This window comes from Schistocerca serialis, chromosome 4 (assembly GCF_023864345.2).
Source record: "Schistocerca serialis cubense isolate TAMUIC-IGC-003099 chromosome 4, iqSchSeri2.2, whole genome shotgun sequence".
In the NCBI taxonomy this organism is placed as follows: domain Eukaryota; kingdom Metazoa; phylum Arthropoda; class Insecta; order Orthoptera; family Acrididae; genus Schistocerca; species Schistocerca serialis.
The window spans coordinates 660474486-660496944 of record NC_064641.1 but is presented as its reverse complement, the minus strand read 5'-3'; the positions used below and the strand labels follow the sequence as shown (position 1 = coordinate 660496944).

Below are 22459 nucleotides of genomic sequence, written 5' to 3'. Positions count from 1 at the left end.
AGTCATACTTTTGTTTTATTTGAAGACACTAGCAGATTATGTAACTTAACTGTTGTGGATAAAATATGAGCAGCACTTTAGGATGTGCTTGGTTGGGTTGTTTGGGGGGAAGAGACCAAACTGCGATGTCATCGGTCTCATCGGATTAGGGAAGGACGGGGAAGGAAGTCGGCCGTGCCCTTTCAAAGGAACCATCCCAGCATTTGCCTGGAGCGATTTAGGGAAACCACGGAAAACCTAAATCAGGATGGCCAGACGCGGGATTAAACCGTCGTCCTCCCGAATTTTAGGATATGCACTCGCTGTCAGTAATCACGATTTTATCATCAGTAAAGGGTAGTTTCACACAGAAGTTCCTTTTGTTGAATTCATAAGCATAAAAGCTTAATTTTACTTATCCATTGCCTCAGCATGTCGTCAGTATAAATGTTAAGAAGAATCGGAGAGAGACTGCATCTTTGTCTTACTCTCAAATTTGTCCTCGTCAAGGATTTTCGATTTCCTGCAATTTCGCTTTCTGATTCTTGGTACATGCTTTCTACTTGCAGAGGTAACTCACAAAAGCTTTTCTCTGTTAACTTTATGGAAAGCTTTCCCATAGTCTAGAAAGAGTAGATGTATCATTCTATTGAACTCTTTGTGTTCTGCCGGCCAGAGTGGCCGTGCGGTTCTAGGCGCAGCAGTCTGGAACCGAGCGACCGCTACGGTCGCAGGTTCGAATCCTGCCTCGGGCATGGATGTGTGTGATGTCCTTAGGTTAGTTAGTTAATTAGTTCTAAATTCTAGGCGACTGATGACCTCAGAAGTTAAGTCGCATAGTGCTCAGAGCCAAAAATACGTCTTTGTGTTCTCAAAGATTTGGCTTCTGGCTAACGCCATGTCTATGCACGATCTGTCTTTTCTAAAGCCTGTTTGCTCTTCTAACATAATATTTTCAAAAATTAGTGCTGTTCTCTACTTTAGAATATATTTTATACCCAGCGCTTAGCACAGAAATGGACCTATTGTTTTCCCAATTACTTTTGTCTCCTTATTTGAAATAACTACTGTAAATACCTGATATATTCAGTATGGTATTATTGTTGGTTATTTCCAGTTCTCTGGAAGGGTTGCGCTTCTGTCACGTTGAAAGATTCTCTTCAGTCGTCGTTGATACCGTTCCTGCAGCAGTTTTTTCCAGCCACAGCGATGTCGGTGATTTGATGTTTTACCGGAATACTGATATTCGCGGTACATCCGTGAAATGGTCGTACGGGAAAATGCCCACTTCATCGTTACCTCGGAGATGCTATATCCCATCGCTCGAGCGCTGACTGTAACACCACGTTCAAAGTCACTTAAATCTTGATAACCTGCCATTGTAGCAGCAGTAACCGATCTAACAACTGCGTCAGACACTTTTTGTCTTATATGGGCATTGCCGACCGCAGCGCCATATTCTGGCTGTATAAATATCTCTATATTTGAATACGCATGGCCAGTTTCTTTGGCGTTTCAGTGTACAAATCGTGCAAGAACGAAGTGGCAACAATAGGAGTGAGAGACCAAGAACGAAGTGCACTGATTACAAAGAGTATACGACAGGGAAAATAGTACTTCATTCCTGCTGTTGTGCCGGCCGGGGTGGCTGAACAGTTCTAGGCGCTACAGTCTGGAACCGCGCGACCGCTACGGTCGCAAGTTCGAATCCTGCCTCGAGCATGGATATGTGTGATGTTCTTGTATTAGTTAGGTTTAAGTAGTTCTATGTTCTAGAGGACTGATGACCTCAGAAGTTAAGTCCCACAGTGCTCAGAGCCATTTGAACCATTTTGGACCTGCTGTTGAATTTACACATCGAAGAAGGAATGATGGAAATAAAAGAAACATTCAGGTGTCGGATTGAAATTCCAAATGAAACGACATCAATAATTAGGCACGCTTATGACCTTTCTTTTCTCAGTGAATGTGAGAAGGAATTAAGGGGGTTTTTGAAAGGTTTATAGAGTCTGATGAGTACAGAATATTGACAGTATACCAAAGAAAGACGAAAGTAATTTGTGGCAGAAATGGGAATAGCGACAAACTTGCGTAATACATAGGGGCAACATACAGGGCGTTAATAAAGATACGAAGACTCCACGAACCCAATTAATTACCATGACTAAACCACTGGACTTCAAAACAGTTTCCAGTCGTTTCATATTGGATAAATACAGTTCCTGTAGGGTTTTCAGGGGAATCTTATATCATTTTCTTGCAAAATAGTGGCAAGCTCAGATAACGACAATGGAGGTGAATAGCGATCACGCACCCTTCTTTCCAAAGTAGACCACAAAGGCTCAATAGTATTGAGAACTGGTGGTTGTGGTGCCCAGGGGAGATGCGACAGTTGATACTTGTGCTAAAAAAATTAGTCCTGGATGAGGCGAGCTGTATCACAGGGGCCCTGTCAAGTTGGAACACACCACCACCATTGGGAAATAAACATTTTATCATGGAATGGATCTCATCAGCTAAATCCTTGAAAGTAATGCGACCTCGCAGAGTAACCACGGGGCCCATGGAATACCACGATATGGCTCCCTCAATCAGCACCGAGCCTCTACCACATTCTTTCACTCCTGGGCTGTAAATTCGGCCAAAAGTAGTAAACAGTGTGAATCAACACTCATCCGACCAAATGACATTCTTCCCTTCCGTTGCTCCACAGTCCCGGTTTTGTGGCTTAGCACCGCATGTTTTCCACTGAGGGTATTTACACACTGGTGAGAGGTTTTGGAATTCCATCTCGGCCTGCAGTTCCGAGTTTATGGAGCTGCCGTCGTCTTAGTGCTGACAGGGTTCGCGAGAGCGATATTCAGTTCTCTAGTACTTTTGCAGCTGTCAGTTTTCTACTTCTCGTCACAATCCTCTCCACTTGACATAAGCCACGATCACTCGTAACACACTTCCGGCCATGTTTTAGCAGATGATATTTTTCTGCTTTCCCTGCATGCGGTGTATGTCTTCGATAGGGTGCTTCTTGGACCACCACCAAACACCTTGGCAACCTTGCTTACGGAAGCACCCACCAAGGGAACACCAGCAGTTTACCCACATTGGAATTCACTTAGCTCCGATATAATGCCCTCACGACTACTGAATACTGTTCTGACCACAACTGACACTTGTAGTGTATTGAGGATATTGCGCAGGTGTCATATATGACAGGTGAGCCGTGGTAAAAATTTCTGTTTTGAAGAGCGCGCCGCAGCGCGAAGCGTGAAGCAGTCGGCCTCCGTTTCTGGCGGTGGCGCTGCTGTGGCAATCGCAGCTTTGGTGTCTCCCTCTTGTGGGAAATGGGAAAGGTTGCCTGTTCACGTGCGTTTCAGGGGCGCTATGAGCTCGCCAGTTGGTGAGTCTGGATCAGTCTCTCGTCCCCAGCTTGCTCGTCTGTCTCTCGTCCGCATTTGTTAGGCAGTTGGTGTCTGTCTGTCTTTCTGTCGGTCTGCCGTACGTTAATAGCTGCCTCTGTCATGCTTGTCGGATCCGGTGTTAACGAATTTTTGCTTGAAGTGTAACGGCCCAATTCCTGAAATATGTTTTTATTTTGCCTATCATCTTGAGAGGCGATATATGTGTAATGTAGACCATGTGTGGTCAACCTTGTATATTTTCTGTAAGACTGCATTTCACGGGTTTATATTTAAATGGTCATTTTAGTATATGAAGTTGCCACCCTACCACCGTAAGATTTTAATGTTAGTGTTTTGTACCATTTCCATCCCTCCTACGGGGTGCATAGTTTATGTGCTTGTGTGAGTTGTTAAAATTTTTAGTTTAAAGTAATCTGGTGTATTGCAGATTTGCACCAGTGTAGTCTTTCAGAGGTTGTTGTGAGCGGTCGTGACAACGGCCGTGTCAAAATGGAGCCGCAAGGTTCTCAGCCCGAAACCACATACAGTCAAAATTTCTTCTTTCTGCCTCTGAATGAATTGTAACTTGATATTTAGAGGGTGCTTTCTGATTATAATTTTAAATCTGTTTAAAAAAATAGGCTTTTAGGAATAAAATTTTAATTTGTTGAAAGAAATTTGATTTGTTTTCATCAGTTTCCCACTGGAACTACTTCCACGCTCACATAGTGTGATTAAATGTGTTAATGTTCTTGATGAATCGCTAGTAAATCAAGCAAATTCTTAAGAAAAAGTTTTGAAAGTAAATTCACCGTTCAACAGGGCAAAGTGCAGACTTGAATAGCATCTGTATTTATGTTCAAGCATGTATTTAACGTAGTTTATTTCATAATTTTGTCCAACCCCTGCAGTAGAAAGTTAAGCACTTCCGCTTCCTTGTAAACAAAATAAAACGACGGACAAAGCAAAACGCAAGGAGGATGTAAGAAGCAGATTAGGTTGCCAAAGAGGGAATTACTCACAAAGAGGAATCTGTTGCTATCGAACGTAGCCCTTAATTTGAGAAATAAATTTCTGAAAATCACGTTTGAAGCACAATATGGACTGCGGAAAAATCGAAAAATAATAAAATCTTTTGAATCATAATGTTACAGGATGTTGAAAATTACGTGGATTCGTAAGATAAGACATGAGTATGTCGCCGACAGCATGAGCGAGGAAGAAGGAAATACAGGATACTTGGACATAGGTTAAGACAGCAGGCAACAACTTTCATTCTACTAGAGGCAGCTGTAGAGGGCAAAACTGGTAGAAGAGAAAGAGATTGGAACATATCCAATAAATAACTGAGTATGTTGGGTGTGAGTGCTACTCTGAGAGGAAGAGGTTGACTTGGGAGAGGAAGCGATGATGGGACGCGTGCAACCTGTCGGTACACTGACGACGCAATAAAGAAGACACTGCACCTTGGCACTCGATTGTATAGTGGCCTCGATGTATCGACGCTCAGCCGGGTCGATGTTCCTGTGTTGCGCCGGCGAGTCGGCAGCTAACAGCCACCATGGCAGGCACCATAGCAGCCCGATGCCGCCAAACACGTAGAAGGTCAGTGGCCAGCGTACCGACGTCGAGCATAGAGCGCCCGTTGCCGCCACCGAGATCACCATACCACCTACAGCCCTGCACGACAAACAAGTTGCGCTTTTCAATTAAATCTTGGGGAGAAAACACTCCAGCATTCATGTGGCGCTGGTATTGTTCACAGGGATTACATACATGTATCACTTCTTTCGTTTGGACTCCAATGTATATGGTTGACTCTAGTGGCCCAGATGTCATATTCTAAATATACTTTTTCCAACGTGTATACGGTGAAACGCCTCTAACAAAGCATTGCACTTTGTTATACGTATATGTTTGTTATCTCGACCTGAATCCTTATATTTTGGGAAATATCGTTTTGACTATCTGGATGATTTAAAAAGATCTCCCGACCCAAAACTAGTCATCAAGAAAATAAAAGTGAAATTTGGAACTTTGGCTGTTTTTCCATTGTACTGATTAACACAAGCTGCTGTCCTGCAATTACTCCAGCATGCTGGAAGTTCGTCTTTAGACTATGTTAATTGGAATATAGTCTTTGAAATTCGGAAGGTAGCAACGATAAAAAATAGGGAGCTAATGGTTATTCATAACTTGTACAGAAACAATATTGCAGTTATAAAAGTCGAAGGGCACGAAAGGGAAGGAGTAGGTGAGAAGAAAGTGAGGCAGGGGCCCCAACGTGATTCAGACTGTGCATTAAACAACCATTAAAGAAAACCAAGGACAAAATTGGTTGGTACATAAGTACATGGCATTTTTCTGTAAATTTAACAAAAACAACAGGTACACATAACAGAGACATTAGTCGTCATATATTCTCTTTCACTACTTACAACAGTCTGCCAATGATGGGGTAACTTTCGGATTCCGTGACTGTAGAAATCACGTGGTTTTGAGGCTAAGAACTCGTGAGGCATGTTAGTACATTTTCATTCTGACAGGAAATTCCTTGAATGATGTTCGATAGAGAGCGGAAAAATGGAAAGTCTGGACGCTTAAGTTCAGCTGAAAAAAGTGGGTGTGGCATGACTTCTCAATCCAACTCCTGTATAGTGTTTTTTGTCTGTCTAGCAGAATGCTGGCGGGAGCTATCGTGGAATAGCATAACTTCATGAAGTCTTATGTGCGTCGTCCTTGGACTGCTCTGCAAGAGTCTCAGTCGTTGACAGTAAATGTCAATAAATGTAGTGATGGCTACACCTATCCACAAGGTGCATAACACTGACCTTTTTTTTTTTCTGGATGCGCGCAAGTCTTTGTACAGGAAATTGCTGCTTTGTTTGTGCTCAGTCAGTCTTTCTTTTTCTGATGTTATCGCTAAGAGAACATTTCGTCAGCGGTAACGATACAGGATGGTCGGTTTTGTTCACGAGCCAACTGATGACGAGCTAGCAGAGATGCACATACGGCCATCCACTAATTTTTGTTGCAAGAAAGCGTCGCACGATGGTGAAATGATCACAGTTCATCACATTTCTCATTTCTCAAGAACAGAGACGTGAATCATAGCGGATTAATGCGTTTAAACGATCTTCATCATACCCCGAAATCTTCCTGAACGTGGAGAGTCACTAATGTCAAAACGATCCTCCTCAAAACGAGAAAACCATTTCCTTGCCGTGCTCTGTCCAATGACATTACCCCATATATGATGCAGACGTTTCTGGTTACATTCGCTGTTGTCTCCCCTCTTTCGGACTCGAGCAGAACAATATTCCGGAACTGTTCCGATTTCTCCACTTGTCACTCCATTTTCTAGCGTCCACAACTCCACTCACTATCTCCAAATGACACAATGCCAATATGTAAAGTCAAAGAGCAACAGTGAAATGCAAACAGAAAATGACAATCGATAAATAAGTGCACAGAAACCAATACCAACATGCAAAACAAAAACGCTACGAACTAATATTTGGATTGACAAGTATGGTGCTGCCACGACACGCACTGGTGAGTCACCCATTTTACTTGAGCTGAGCCATCCTCTCACTACAAGTGCAATTTATATGTTTTAGGCCTTAAACTTACAGCTATTGCAACAATAGTAAATGTGATGAAGGTACGTAAGAAATTGTGAATATAATTGGAAGGAGAAACAGCATTGGTCGCATTTTTTGTTTTTTTGTTTTATTAGCCGCAAATGGTGAAATGATCACAGTTCATCACATTTCTCATTTCTCAAGAACAGAGACGTGAATCATAGCGGATTAATGCGTTTAAACGATCTTCATTATACCCCGAAATCTTCCTGAACGTGGAGAGTCACTAATGTCAAAACGATCCTCCTCAAAACGAGAAAACCATTTCCTTGCCGTGCTCTGTCCAATGACATTATCCCCATATGTGATGCAGATGTTTCTGGTTACATTCGCTGTTGTCTCCCCTCTTTCGGACTCGAGCAGACCCATGAACCATGGACCTTGCCGTTGGTGGGGAGGCTTGCGTGCCTCAGCGATACAGATGGCCGTACCGTAGGTGCAACCACGACGGAGGGGTATCTGTTGAGAGGCCAGACAAACATGTGGTTCCTGAAGAGGGGCAGCAGCCTTTTCAGTAGTTGCAGGGGCAACAGTCTGGATGATTGACTGATATGGCCTTGTAACATTAACCAAAACGGCCTTGCTGTGCTGGTACTGCGAACGGCTGAAAGCAAGGGGAAACTACAGCCGTAATTTTTCCCGAGGACATGCAGCTTTACTGTATGGCATGGAGAGCTGCATCAAACCAGTCTCAGGACTGAAGACCACAACAACAACAACAGCCGCAAAATCGATTTTCGGTCACTTACTGACCATCCTCAGTGCTGTAATATACAATTAAAATTGGTAGACACTGGTATCAACAAGCTTAGAGCTTAGAGCCTGTTGATACCAGTGTCTACCAGTTTTAATTGTATATTACAGCACTGAGTATGGTCACTAAGTGACCGAAAATCGAATTTGCGGATAATAAAACAAAAAAATACGACCAATGCTGTTTCTCCTTCCAATTATATCCATTATCTGGTCGTGGTGCACAGAACACTCCATGGAGTCGCCAATCAATAAAATTGTGAATATGTTTATTATATATATATGTGGCATAAGGTTCAAATGGTTCAAATGGCTCTAAGCACTATGGGACTTAACATCTGAGGTCATCAGTCCCCTAGACTTAGAACTACTTAAACCTAAAGACATCACACACACCCATGTCCGAGGCAGGACTCGAACCTGTGACCGTAGCGGTCGCGCGGTTCTAGACTGAAGCGCCTAGAACCGCTCGGTCACACAGGCCTGCAAACTGACTAACTTGGTTAGTGTACTGAGAGTTGCTAGATTTGAGAGGTTGGAAAGTGTATTGTTTGGATGTTAAGAAGTATATATATAAAAAAAACTTAGTGTTGTCATTCATGCGCATATTTCATGTTTTACCAACCTTTCCCTTACAATTTTTTTAATCGGCCATGGAACCAAGTGTGTTCAGAAAATACTTGCATTTGTAACTAACAGAGAATTTACGAGCACCCTGTATTTTTGAGTGTGGATAGATGTTCTCATGCGTAGCTGATGATTACTGTAGTACGAACTTGAACCACAGCGTACGAAACGTTCCCTATTGCTCTGCCTGCTGCTCATTGTGTTATTTACTTTATGTCATTGATGTAGAAGCTCTTAACAGTAACAGAACTGTACGACCACATTCTGTACACGATTTCATTGGTTTTCCTTGCCTGTGATAAACATTGTAAGTTAACATTAATTCAGTGCTTCCTCAACATTGTCTATCCCTGGGTTTCCTTTTTGCTTTACCATTATTTTTTAATTCTTTAACTTTGTAATTTTCATAGTGTTACGTGGGTCAAAATGCGACACAATGCACCAAACGCCCCCCTCCCCCCTCTACTAAGTAACGAGTTACGCTTCTCCAGTTGGCGGGGTGGGAGGGGGGGCAGGAAGAGGGGGAAGAGGGGCAGAGGAGGGGGAGAGTGGCTTCAAGATTTGCTTTGCGTTACAGTTTACCATATAAATTAAATAAATAAAGAACAGATACCATCTTCATATTGATAAGAATTACCAGCAAATGATCTTCTTCAGTGCCGATACACTCACATTGCTCAAACTCTTACGGGAATCGGTGATTGACTGCCGCGATTAATGAGCATAGTCGGCAGGGGCATTACAAGTGTAGTATGTGAACAGTAAGTTGGAAGTGTGGGTCCCACGGGGAGCGTACCAGAGATAAGTCCCTGCAGTCGCACTAACTTCTGTGTCCTCAATGGCTCAGTCGGATAGAGCGTCTGCCACGTAAGCAGGAAATCCCGGGGTCGAATCTCGGTCGCGGCACATATTTTCAACTGTCCCCGTTGATATTCATCAACTTCTTTAAACAGCTAATGGTCATATAAATTTAAAGTCAAGCTTCTCCCAATGTACCATAACAACATGCCATGCACAGGTATGTATGGTATGGTCGTCAGTATAAAGGGTGATCAGAAACAGTCTGTTAAGCTTGTAAGCGTGTTGCACGAGAGGTTGCGCTGGTAATAATTAGTAAGAAAAATATCGATACGTTGCTCCGTCTCTGAGTTACTTAGCATTGAATTTAGTCAATCAGGTCGTCACTTTTTTTTTGTTATGGTTTTAGGGCGCAAAACTGCTACGGTCATTAGCGCTCGGTCTGTGACTTAGGAAAAGGTAAAAAAACCAAACTGGAAACCAGCAGCAATGGGAGCGAAACTCAAAAACAGTGGGGAAACTAATAACAGAAGGAAAGCTTAAAAAAAACACTATAGAAGAAGGGATGTTTGTCCCCAAAAAGAGCTTCAAATGACTGACGTCATCTCACTGACACTAATTAACTCGAGAACGCTATCGACTGAGCGCGTATCATCTGCTAAAATGGAAGACATATCAGGCGACAGCTGTAGACGGGTGCGTAACGGAGTAAAATAGCGGCACTCAAGTAAAACGTGTCTCACCGTCCACAGTTGAGAGCAGTGAGGACAAAGAGGTGGGGGGGGGGGGGGGGGGGGAGGGGAACGCCACTTAAAATCTGTCGATGGTTAAAAAGACAGTGTCCTATCCGGAGTCTAGTTAAAATTACCTCCTCCCGACGACGAGTTCGGGAGGAAGAGGTCCAAGCGCAGGGAAGGGCTTTCACGTCCCGCTATTTATTATTGGGAAATGTCGACCAATGTTCGTGCCATAAAAGAGCAACACGACGACATAAAACACTCCGTAGATCGGCGAAGGGAACCATGCGAACAGCAGGCTGAAGAAGAGAGACTGCAGCCTTGGCCGCTATATCGGCCGCCTCGTTTCCACATATACCAACATGTCCTGAGATCCAGAGGAACGCCACAGAGACGCCCCCCCCCCCCCAAGTGGAGCAAGTGGAGGCAGTCCTGAATCCAGTGGACCAGAGGGTGGACAGGGTAGAGAGCTTGGAGACTGAGGAGAGAGCTGAGCGAATGTGAGCAAATAATATACTGTATCCGCTGATGGCGACGGATGTATTGGACAGCCTGGAGAACAGCGTAAAGCTCCGCAGTAAAAACCGAACACCGGTCGGTAAGCCGAAATCTATTAGGGGTGTCGCCAACAATATAGGCAATCCCAACACCAAATGATGTTTTTGAGCCATCAATGTATATAAATGTGGCATCCTTCATTTGTGCGCATAGAGCAGCAAATGCCCGACGATAAACAAGAGAAGGGGTACCATCCTTGGGAAACTGACAAAGGTCATGGAGCAGGCAGGTCCGGGGCAGGGGCCAAGGCGGTGCTGTACCCCAGGTTGTCAAGAAAGTCTTAGGAAAGTGGAAGGAAAGAGAATGGAGTAGTTGACGGAAGCGGACTCCCGGTGGTAGTAGAGAGGAAGGCTGGCCTGCATACTCTAAATCCAAGGAGGCGTCGAAAGAAATGTCATGGGCCGGATTAGCAGGCATGGAAGACAGATGGCTAGCATAACGACTCAGAAGGACAGCTCGCCGATTGGACAGCGGAGGTTCAGCAGTCTCAGCATAAAGTCTTTCCACAGGGCTGGTGTAAAAAGCTCCAGACGCTAAATGTAATCCACGGTGGTGGACAGAGTCGAGACGCCGAAGAATAGACGGCCGAGCAGAGGAGTAAACTATGTTTCCATAGTCCAATTTCGAGTTCCATAGAGGCGGAGAAGGACCACTCGGTCCGCTCCCCAGGAGGTATCATTCAGGACACGGAGGGTGTTGAGGGATCGCAGACAGCGAGCCAAAAGATAGGAAACGTGAGAGGACCAGCACAGTTTTCTGTCAAACATAAGACCCAAGAATTTAGCGACGTCCGCGAACGGAAGGTGGACAGGGCCTAGACGTAAGGAAGGCGGAAGAAACTCCATACGAGGCCAAAAATTGACACGAACGGTCTTACTGGGAGAAAAGCAGAGGTCGGTTTCGATGCTCCAAGAGTGGAGGCGTTGAAGACATCCTTGAAGACTTCGTTCGATAAGGCAGGTCCGTTGAGAGCTGTAGTAGATCGCAAAATCCACAATGAGGGAGCCCGAGACATCGGGTAGGAGACAATCCATAACTGGATTTATGGCAATGGCAAACAGTACAACACTTAGCACGGAGCCCGGGGGTACCCCGTTTTCTTGGGAGAAAGTTGTGTTCACCCACACTTTAAATGTGCGCTCTGTCATAAATTCACGAAGAAAAAGGGGCAGCCGACCTCGAAAGCCCCAAGAGAACAGTGTGCGGAAGATGCCTGTTCTCCAACAGGTATCGTATGCTCTTTCCAGATCAAACAATACTGCTACTGTTTGGCGTTTCCTGAGAAAATTGTTCATGTTATAAGTGGAGAGAGCAACAAGATGGTCAACGGCAGATCGATGCTTTCGGAAACCGCATTGGGCAGGTGTTACGAGACTTAGGGACTCCAGCCACCAGGCTAAACGGCAGTTCACCATACGCTCCAAAACCTAACATACACTACTCGTGAGAGAAATGGGGCGATAGCTAGAGGGGAGATGTTTGTCAAAAATGTTCAAATGTGTGTGAAATCTTATGGGACTTAACTGCTAAGGTCATCAGTCCCTAAGCTTACACACTACTTAACCTAAACTATCCTAAGGACAAACACACACACCCACCCACGCCCGAGGGAGGGCTCGAACCTCCGCCGGGACCAGCCACACAGTCCACAATAGATGTTTGTCCTTTCCAGGTTTCGGAACAGGAACGACGATAGCTTCCCGCCATCTTCTCGGAAAAGAACTGTCGGTCCAAATTCGATTATAAAGGCGAAGGAGGTAGCGCAGACTATGGTATGATAAATGCAGCAACATTTGGATGTGGATACCATACGGTCCTGGGGCGGAAGAGTGAGAAGAAGAGAGTGCGTGTTGGAGTTCCCGCATGGAGAAAACAGTATTATAGCTTTAGCGATTATGAGAGGAGAAAGCAAGAGGTCGCACTTCCTCTGCACGTTTCTTCGGGAGAAACCTGGCGGGTAATTTGAAGAGCTCAAAATCTCAGCAAGGTGTTGACCCAATGAGTTAGAATTTGCGACGGGGTCCACTAAGGTATCATGCGCGACAGTGAGCCCAGAGACTGGGGAGAAACTAGGCCCGCCAGATAACCGTCGAATCCGACTCCAAACTTCCGAGGAGGGAGTGAAGGTGTTAAATGAGCTAGTAAAGAAGTCCCATCTTGCCTTCTTGCTATCGCGGAAGACCCGATGGCATCGCGCATGGAACTGCTTATAGCGGATACGGTTAGCCAAAGGGGGATGGTGGCGAAAAACGCGAAGAGCACGTCGCCGCTCACGTATTGCGCCACGGCATGCCTCGTTCCACCAAGGAACTGGGGGGCGTCGGGGCAAATCGAAGGTGCGAGGTATTGAATGTTCCGCAGCTGTAAGAATAACTTCTGTAATAGGAGTGACCTCATCGTCGACGCTAGGAAAGTGAAGGTCATCGAATGTCGCTAGAGATGAAAAAAGTGTCTAATCGGCTTGGGCATATATGGCAGTTGTGGCTGCAACCTAAGGTGATGAATTTCATGTGCAGTGTGCTTCCACCCAGTTAGGGAAGGTGTACAGCAGTGAAGTACGCAGCAATTTTTGTGCCTGGAGGGCACTGACTATTTCTAACAACAAGGTGCATTTCGTAATCGGGAACAAGACTTTACAGGACCTGCAATTGCGTCGACACCTTTCTGAATAACGAAAGGGTTGGCTGTGGAGAAGTCTTGATCTTTGTCCGACCGAGAAACAACACGAACTGTGGCACTGATGGAAGAATTGTCTGTGGCTGAGACTCATTTAACTTTCGCTTGTGAGCAGACATAGTAGATGATGAGGAAAGCGTTGCAGAGGTACCCCCACGATTACCGGAGTCTCCGATGGCGCGCTCCTTCCTCGTAGGGCCCTCTCTGAGGGCATACCTGCCTTAGGTGATTGTTCACATTTCAGGTCATACCTCACAAGAAACGGACGGAGGGACCAATCGGCACTTTCAGAAGGTACCAGCCCGGGTAATCACCCCTTCCTGGGCCTGGCCGTTACAAGGGGGTACGTACGTGTCCTACCTGTCTACCCGGGGTGGGGAATTACGCGTCACCCCGTCACCGGCTACAGGTGGGAATGCGTGGGTCAGCCTTCAGACATGCACAGGGAGGAAAAAAGAGAAAGGGAGGAACAAAGAAAAGGAAATGAAAGAAGAGAGGTCTCAAACGCCGCAGAAGACAAGAGGGGAAAGAGAAGAGGTAAGGAAAAGAGAAGGACAAAGGAAGGACAGAGACTTCCCAGCAGAGAAAGCGAAGAAGAGAAACTGTTTTACAGTTTCAAGCGTCCGTCGCCAGACGTAGGCACTAAACATACCCCCAGAGGGGTAGAAAGGGAAGGGAAGAGAGGGGGGTGAGGGGGGGGGGGAAGATGGAGGATGGGGAAGGATGTGGAAAAGGAAGGTATGCAGCCCGGAAAGGAAAGAGGGCCACACTAGCTCGGGGTCCCGTGCTCCCTACGCACGTATCCAGAAAAGAGTTGTGGAACCCCTGGGGGGCAGGTCGTCGAGTGGACAAATTCAAGGAGCCTGCCAGAGATTGCGTCGCTAAACTTGTTCTACGCTTGGTTTCCTCAAAATGAACAAATGTAGCTTTCGCTCACCTAGCTTAAATATATCACTTCCGAAAAAGGGATATTTTGACTGGTGGTAATCATTTGAACAAAAAGAAATTCAGAGACCCACAGATGTCTTTACATTGTCGCCGCATTTTAACTCGTGCAAATGCTTAAATTTGCGGGGACAACGATCTGATTTTCTACCTTCAATGCTAAATAACTTGAAAGCGGTGCAATGTATCGAATTTTTTTTCTTAACATTTATTTCTCAGCACAGCCTCGCTGCAAGACCTTTCCAAATTTTAAGTCTGCTTCTGCCCACCACGTATGTACACTACATGGGATTGTCTATCCACAAACTGCACTTACATCAGTAGTTTACAGTTCCACCACACAACTACGATGAAATACAATTATTGCCATCGACTTATAGGAATCTTTAGTTTTTCTAAGAGTGGAACTAACAGTGCCAACAGCCTTGCCGCAGTGGTAACACCATTTCCCATCAGATCTCTGAAATTAAGTTATGGGGGGCTTGGCTAATACTGGGCTGGGTGAGTGTCATGTGAGGACAATTGAGGAGCTACTTGACTGCGAAGTAGCGGCTCCGGTCACGAAAGCTGACAAAGGCCGGGAGAGAGGTTTGCTGACCACATGCCTCCACATATTCGCCTCCTGAGGTCCATCGACTGAGTGGGAGACCCCGATCGGTCAATGCAGTTGGGCTTTCCGAAAACGCTTCGGACTGAGTCAGTCAGTTCTTGGATTATCGGGCTGCTTTTTTAATTAGAGGACAAAGGCCTAAACACAAAGAAAACTAAAGATTTTGTGCTGTTTGGCTAATTGCTGAATGGTATACATAAAAAATATTAAGCAAATCTGAGTTACTTGGTAAGGATTATTTCTCCACTGCGTATGGAAATGTACTCTTTCCAGAGACGGACGTTATAAGTACAAAATCGTAATGCAGATCTGCATGGCCTCAAACTTCCGTTATACCTCCGGCACGCGTAAGTAATGTATAACTGGAGCCACTACACACAAACGTTGCTTGTAAAATAATGACCGGAAGAAGAACTGAGCAGATTAACAGCATAAAGTTATCTTGCTTACGCAGTACCATGAAAATGAGAACAGGACAACGGGATCGGTGTAATTATCGATTCTATCGGCAAGGAGTGTCGTCTTTAGGGAACAGAAGGATCTGTACCATCTAGGTTAGCTACATTGCAGCACCTACAAATTTCACGTCTTACCTACAAATATTGTAGAGAATTTGCTTCTTTCGTGGTCTGGCGCCCATCTGCAGACAAGAGTTTGTATGGCTGGTACTATTCCAGCCTGAAACAAAGAGATCATGTTAACTGCACTTATTAGTCGGAATTGTAATTATGGAATATATATAATTGCTGCAAGTGAAATGCATGTTGCTTGACGAAAGGTTATTTTTGGAACATCGATTATGAAACTTACATCATGTATGTACCAATGCCTGGACTTCAAATTACATTTTAGAAAAAAAAATTAAAACAAATGTCAGCTTACAGAATTAACAAAAAGTAAAAAAAATGCAGTTACGGTCTTCAATTGGAAAGCAGCTGCACTTTTGGCGTACATCGTATTTGCTGATTCGTCCTCTTTAACTTCTCTGAAGACATTTGTTTCGTTTATTCATAGCTTAAATATATACATGTTGCATCGCTTTCTCATCTAACGCCTTATCACCGATGGCACAAATGTTCTATCAGTAATTTATGTCGTGTGACTAGGGCCTCCCGTCGGATAGACCGTTCGCTGGGTACAAGTCTTTCGATTTGACGCCACTTCGGCGTCTTGTAATTTATGTAAATGGAAAGTGTATACAACGAAGTTCATGATTATTACTGCTTGCCAACGAATCAGTGTCGTAGGGCGCTTTCACTTGCACTTGTTCAGAGAGGAAAGAAACATGGGAGCGCAAGACGTACCTGCACCAACCCCTGTGCGACTCTGTTGGCGAACAGGACGTAATCACCAGCCCACGCTGAAGCCGGAGTAAGAATAGAGAGCAGAGACGAAACAAAGATGCCAACTGCGAACACTATCTTCCCTCCAAAGTAATCTGCTAGCATGCCGCCCGGCAAGTGTCCGATTACATAGCCATAGTAATAGGCGGCCAGGATTTCGCCCTGCTTCTGCTTGTCCCACGCGAAGTCACCGTCCTGCAACAAACAAAAACAGGAAATTCGCTTACTCTTTCTTTCAGCTATACCTGTCGACTTCACAGGCTTGTGACTTGGAGGTGTGGAGAGTATGACAGGGAACCGAAAGGATAATTCAGTACGTAAAGGGAGATGATATTCTAGAAGCCATTAGGAGTTGGTATGCTATAGTAGGGGAAGGAATACAAAACAAGGACATGAGAGAATTGGGGCTTTGTACTTGGAATGTGAGAGGAGAACGACGCCAGCAGCTCTGCAGTAAATTTTAGCTTGTAATAGCGAATACATTGTTCAAGACTCATAGGAGCAGAAGGTATACTTGGAGAAGGCCTGCGGTTGTGGGAAACAGAGTGCGCACAGAATAATGTGGCCGGCAGATGCACAGTCGGCGGAGCATACGTGGAGAGTGGTACTGATGGGGGTTGCAGGCAGACCTTCAGCGGGCTACATGGGAAAAATCGAACGCTAGAAGAAAAATACCCGTTATAAACGAAGCCTACATGCATAGTTCTTCTAAATAGTAAGTGTGCCCTTTCCATGCCCACATTTGCATAGTGACATCAAAATTCTGTTGAAAATGCAACAAAAGTGGCGCTTTATTTAGGCCGGACTTGTTAACCATTTGTAACTTTCAGACAAGCGTCATGAGTGGTGAATTTCGAATGAAACTTGCATTTCTCTTGTTATCACGTTAAAATTTGTGTATTTTGCCAAGAAACAGCGGAGTTTACACAATGCTACCTCACTAACATATTGGGCAGACGCGACTGCGAGACAATTATGAAAAAGTGAGGAACTTAGGACAAGTAAAGTTAACAGCTTATGAAAAAGCACATCCAGGGTACATTCTTTCATCAAAAAAATCTGTAGCAGTGGAATACCACATACAAAACCGTATGACGTAATACTCTCTTCTTTGTGTGCTATTAGAGGCCAAAATCTCTTTTCGATATCTCAAACCGTTTATGGTATATGAAGACTGGTGTGGATATTTCTTTCTGGCGCCCATGACCGCAGATCACCCACCCAAGTCTAAAGAAAAATTCAACGTGTTACCTACATTTCATGCACAGTAACGTATTATCTAATATGCACCACATGCAAAATCATAGCGACCCTTGTTTTTCATTGCAAACTTTTTCCAATTTCGCGAAGTGTCTTACTTAAATTCAAATATCACAATAACTATTACCATCAACGAAATGATGGGCACGTAATCATGAAGCTGATATATGAGGCTATAAGTAACGCAAAATGATTTTTTTTCTTACCGATTAGTTTCTCTAAAATACACTGGTGTCCAAAATTAAAGCAACAAACCGCTTTTTCCCTGTTTTGTGTCTAATTCACATTTTAATCATACAAACTCCGGTCAACGGACAACCAGGCCAACAATGACGTCAGGGCACCTATGAAACGGGGTAGTGTTTGCCATGTAGACCCTCATCCACAATGCCTCTGTAGACAGTGACAGATGGAGCAGTATTGGCACAGAGAAGACGCCTATCGGACTCCCTGCGGTGGTGGGCCATAGGAAGAATGGAAGCAAGACAGTCACAAACTGGTGTGGCCTCATAGCTTATTCTAAATCGTTCTTTTGTTTCTCGGATGTGTCTACAGTTTAAAGAGTCTGAAATCGTAGGGCCGCTCATATGTGACATCACAAAGAAAGGACCGTTATTGGCTGTAAGGACATGACGATACTGTCTTAGTACCGCATGTCAACTGGCATCTAACCCCGCAACATCCGCTGGACCTGTTGTCTTGAGGCAAACGGTGTACAGAAGGCTCCAGCAGAGTGGCCTTTATTGTCTGAGACCTGCTATATGAGTACCTGTGACGCGTCTTCACTGAAGGGAATGTCTAGAGCGGAATCGTCAGCATGTCACTTAGACGGTCGAACAGTGGGCCAATGTTCTTTTCACAGATGAGTCCCGATTTGGTCTGGAGAGTGATTCTCGACGGATTCGCATTTGGAGGAAACATGGAACTCGATTTCTGGATCCAAACAGTGTGGAAAGAGATCGATACCGAGAAGTATCCTTAATGATGTGGCCGGGAATTATGCTGACCACTCGAACAGCTCTTCATGAAATTGTATGGGTGAATCGGCAAGGTTTAACTGCTGTCAGGTATCATGACAAGATCTTGGGACCTCACGTGCAGTTGTTGCGAGGTGCTGTGGGCCCAGACTAGGTACTTATGGATGGTAATGCTCGACCTCATAGAGCACAGGTCGTTGATGTTCTCTTGGAAACGGAAAATATTGCACCCTGACCTAATAGCTCTCCAGATTTGAATCCCATAGAGAATGTATGGGATGGGATTCACGGGGAGACGGGCTGCATCACGTCAGCTTCCACCAACCACTCTCCAAGACTTGCGAGCAGCTCTGCAGGAGGAATGCGCGTTATTGCCTCAACATGAGATTGTTGATATCATTCACAACATTTCCCGTCGTTGTCACGCCTCTATTGCTGCCAGAGGTGATCACATCCTATACTGAGCACATTAACCAGTTGTCAGAATATGTGTGCAAATCCGTTAAGTTGGGAAAAACGAAGAACATTTTTGTCTACCGTTATGCACATTGCAGTTGTTTACGTTATGTAATCTTTACATTGTTTCTACTTTACTACCACCTGTTCCTGCTGTTTTCTGGCAAAATAAACGAAACCTTGCAAAATTTCCGTTTGTTACTTTAATTCTGGTCACCAGTGTGGTTTGAGACAGGGAATGTGTGCCTCGATTCTGTCGTAGTAGTGTATCGCTAAACATCTGAAAGTGGGAAAACAATGTCGGCCTCCCCTTCGAAACAAACGAATGAACTCGCCCTGCGCTTCGGACGAAAATTAGTTACTGTGCACCGTCCACCATATCATATGTGGACTACTACCAGCTGGTTTACGTCATGGCAAGTCAGAGACTCTGAAAGCAGATACTAGATTGCAAGGCATACCTGGATGCTGATAGGTAGCGTCCGTCCAAAAAATTGTGGAATTTATTTTATTACTGGCATATGAGCGACGCCAGCGGAGTAACTACGGTGGTAACTTGAACTAACAAATGTAGACGAAACAATAGGTGTGTATTCAACCAGTCAGTCGTGAACAGGCAGTGTCAAACAGTGGACATGTAACTATAGGACCTAAACTTCATTGTGCCATAAATCGTTTTGAAAAGACATACCTAAATCAAATGTTTAAGAAATTCTCCAGAATGAAGGGGAGAAAGGTGTGTGCAAACACTATTGACGTCTGCCACGACTCAATCGAAATGTTAAATGTGGAAACATTTTTCAAAAATAGATCGTGGTGGATGACGTCATCAGTACTAACCTAATACAGAACGACAAAGTGCAGAAATACACATTCGACATAGCCGACATTCAAGCCAATGTGACAAGCGAGTTGAATAATACCGCAAAGGAGGACATTTCTGGCAGTTTCACGTGGTTTTATGAACGTTCTGTGCGTCGCATTCAACTTTGTGAGGGGAGGGGGGGAGTAGAGCCTGCGTAGAACACTGGGAGCATTAAAATCACCATTTTAACTTTTCTCTCTTGTTTCTGTTTCTTTTTATTAAATCTGGAAACTTTTTGTACTGACTGGGTAAATTCAGATCACAATTCGGGTATGACGAAGACTAGACGAGTTTAGGAAACTCGTCTAAAAGTATCAATGTGTAAGGAAGTGAGATGAGTACTGTGAAATGATGATATACGTCTGACATTATCTGAGGGTGTAAATCAGGCGCTACTGACAGTTAAAGTCCGAGGCGGAGCTGCCCCAACAGAGTGAGTAAAATATGTTTTCTGTTATGTATTAAAGAACTGAAATTTTAGTGACTCAATTTGAATATCTTCCACACGGTTTTAAATTATGACCATTGCCTTTTTCAGAAGCATTGACGCGAGGCGATGCTTTTCCTAGCCTTAAGGCTGCGCCTTGATATGTCAGTCGGCTCCAGGCAGCGGAGGTGTGGAACATGACTGCTATGTAGTACAACTCTTATGGACTGCTAGGAAACTCAACTACCTGTGCCTAAGGGAGCCGTACTAGACTACACACGTTCCACTGCTTATAACGAAGCGGACTGAAAGGAATGGCTGAACCTTTACACACTCATCCCTGTGTCTTTATTTCATTGATGCAGTAATCGACGTTCAACATTAATGTTCTGATAGTGTGTAGAATACACGAGGCTATGGATTTCGGAAGAATCCAGAGCGCTGCCATATCTGTTTTTGGGAACATCATCTACGTGAGTTTCACAGAGTACAGACAGCAGGAAACCATACACGCCGATTCACTAAGATAATCCAAGAGAGGGTCAACTTAACTAATCCAGTCTCAAGTGGGAAGACTTGGCCAGTATACTGTGCGTCACGTGTACCCCTTTCTAAGGAACAGTGACTGACCTGAGAAACGTGTATGAAGATTCAAATATGTGAGTGGAGTTTGCACTCCATGTTCTTTACACTGATCACTCAACATCTGACAGTGTTAACATCCTACCATGCCTGATAACAATACTAAACAGAAACAATATTAACGCCGGCCGCTGAGGCCGAGCGGTTCTGGGCGCTTCAGTCCGATAGCGCGCTGCTGCTATGGTCGCAGGTTCGAATCCTGCCTCGGGCATGGATGTGTGTGATGTCCTTAGGTTAGTTAGGTTTAAGTAGTTCTAAGTCTAAGGGAGTCATGCCCTCAGGTGTTAAATCCCATAGTGCTTAGAGCCATTTGAATCATTTGAACAATAGTAATGCAATCTGGCGGCTATTCTACCTAAGGAATTGCAACTTTAGCCGTGTACGAAGTTACTTTGATTTCAGACCTTGTCTTCTGTGTGCTTTACGTTTTATGTCGTGTGGTGTGATTAATTAAGATTAAATATGAAATTGTCGAGGCCAACGGCCTTGCTACAGTGGTAACATCGCTTACCGTCAGATCACCGAAGTGAAGTGCCGTTGGGTTTGGCTACTACTTGGATGGACGACCATCCGGGTCTGCTGAGCCCTGTTGGCAAGCGGGATGCACTCAACCCATGTGAGGACAATTGAGAAGCTACCTGACTCAACTAGCGGCTCTGGTGGCAAAAACTTGCAATGGCAGGGAGGATGATGTGCTGACCACATGCCCTTAGACACACACATCCAATGACGCCTATCGGCTGAGGATGACACTGGCGTCAGTCGGTACCGATGGGCCTTCCGAGACCAGTTCGGATGGAGTTTCGGATGAAACTATCGAGAGCTTATCAATAAAAGAAGAATACATTAATAGAAGATGGTCACTTGTTAAGTACAGCCGCGCGGGATTAGCCGAGCGGTCTTGGGCGCTGCAGTCATGGACTGTTCAGCTGGTCCCGGCGGAGGTTCGAGTCCTCCCTCGGGCATGAGTGTGTGTGTTTGTCCTTAGGACAATTTAGGTTAAGTAATGTGTAAGCTTAGGGACTGATGACCTTAGCAGTTAAGTCCCATAAGATTTCACACACATTTGAACATTTTTGTTAAGTACACGAGTCCCCGTTCAGAGGCCTTCTGCAAACATTATGAAAATTTCGGAAGTCATTTCTGAGGAAAAGATACATGACACAGTTTTCACTATAGGAGAGACTCGCTCACTTTGCGACCACCCGGACCCCTGACCGCCAGCTCCCCCGGACTGGCGTCAGGGTCGAAGAAGACGAGGGCGCTGCCGTTGGAGCCCCGTTCGCGCACGGCCGTCTCGTTGACCATGTCCACGATGGCCACCGACAAGTTGACACGCATCGCCAGGCTGATGCTCAGACCCAGCAGGCACAGCAGCACCATCATGTGGCGCGTCTTCTACAGACCTGAGCACACAGGCACGCCGCAGTCACCAAATCAACTCTAGCAACTTTGAATCATCAGGTGACAGAAGTGCATTAATTTAGCTACTGTGCAAACGAGTCTTGTGGAATTTAAAGGCTTACATACTCGTGTTAAAACAATATAATGATATTAACTCGTAGCCCTGTGACACCACCCGCTTTACATGGCCCTGTTCAGAGTCAAATCTCATCCCTGTTTGTTGTCACTGGAGGGGAACCTTCTGCTTCCTACTTTCCGACTGTGAAATGCATCGTTGCTGAACTCTCCGCTAACCCCTTAATGTTTATTATCCAGAAGTATTGCGTAGTCCACAGAATCGAAGGTTTTTTTTCCAGTAAG

At 44.8% G+C, this 22459-nt stretch overlaps 1 protein-coding gene across 1 annotated transcript in view; it reads right to left on the bottom strand.

Moving 5' to 3' along the window:
- Positions 1-22081, bottom strand: part of LOC126474672 (sialin-like) — a 64861-nt gene extending 42780 nt beyond the window's left edge. Inside the window, exons 1-3 of the mRNA XM_050102151.1 lie at positions 21890-22081; positions 16040-16263; positions 4844-5057 (exon numbers count right to left, since the gene is read on the bottom strand). Coding sequence (XP_049958108.1) covers positions 4844-5057; positions 16040-16263; positions 21890-22081 — 630 coding nt within the window. The remainder of the gene's footprint in view (positions 1-4843; positions 5058-16039; positions 16264-21889) is intronic.
- Between the last annotated feature and the right edge of the window lie 378 nt (positions 22082-22459).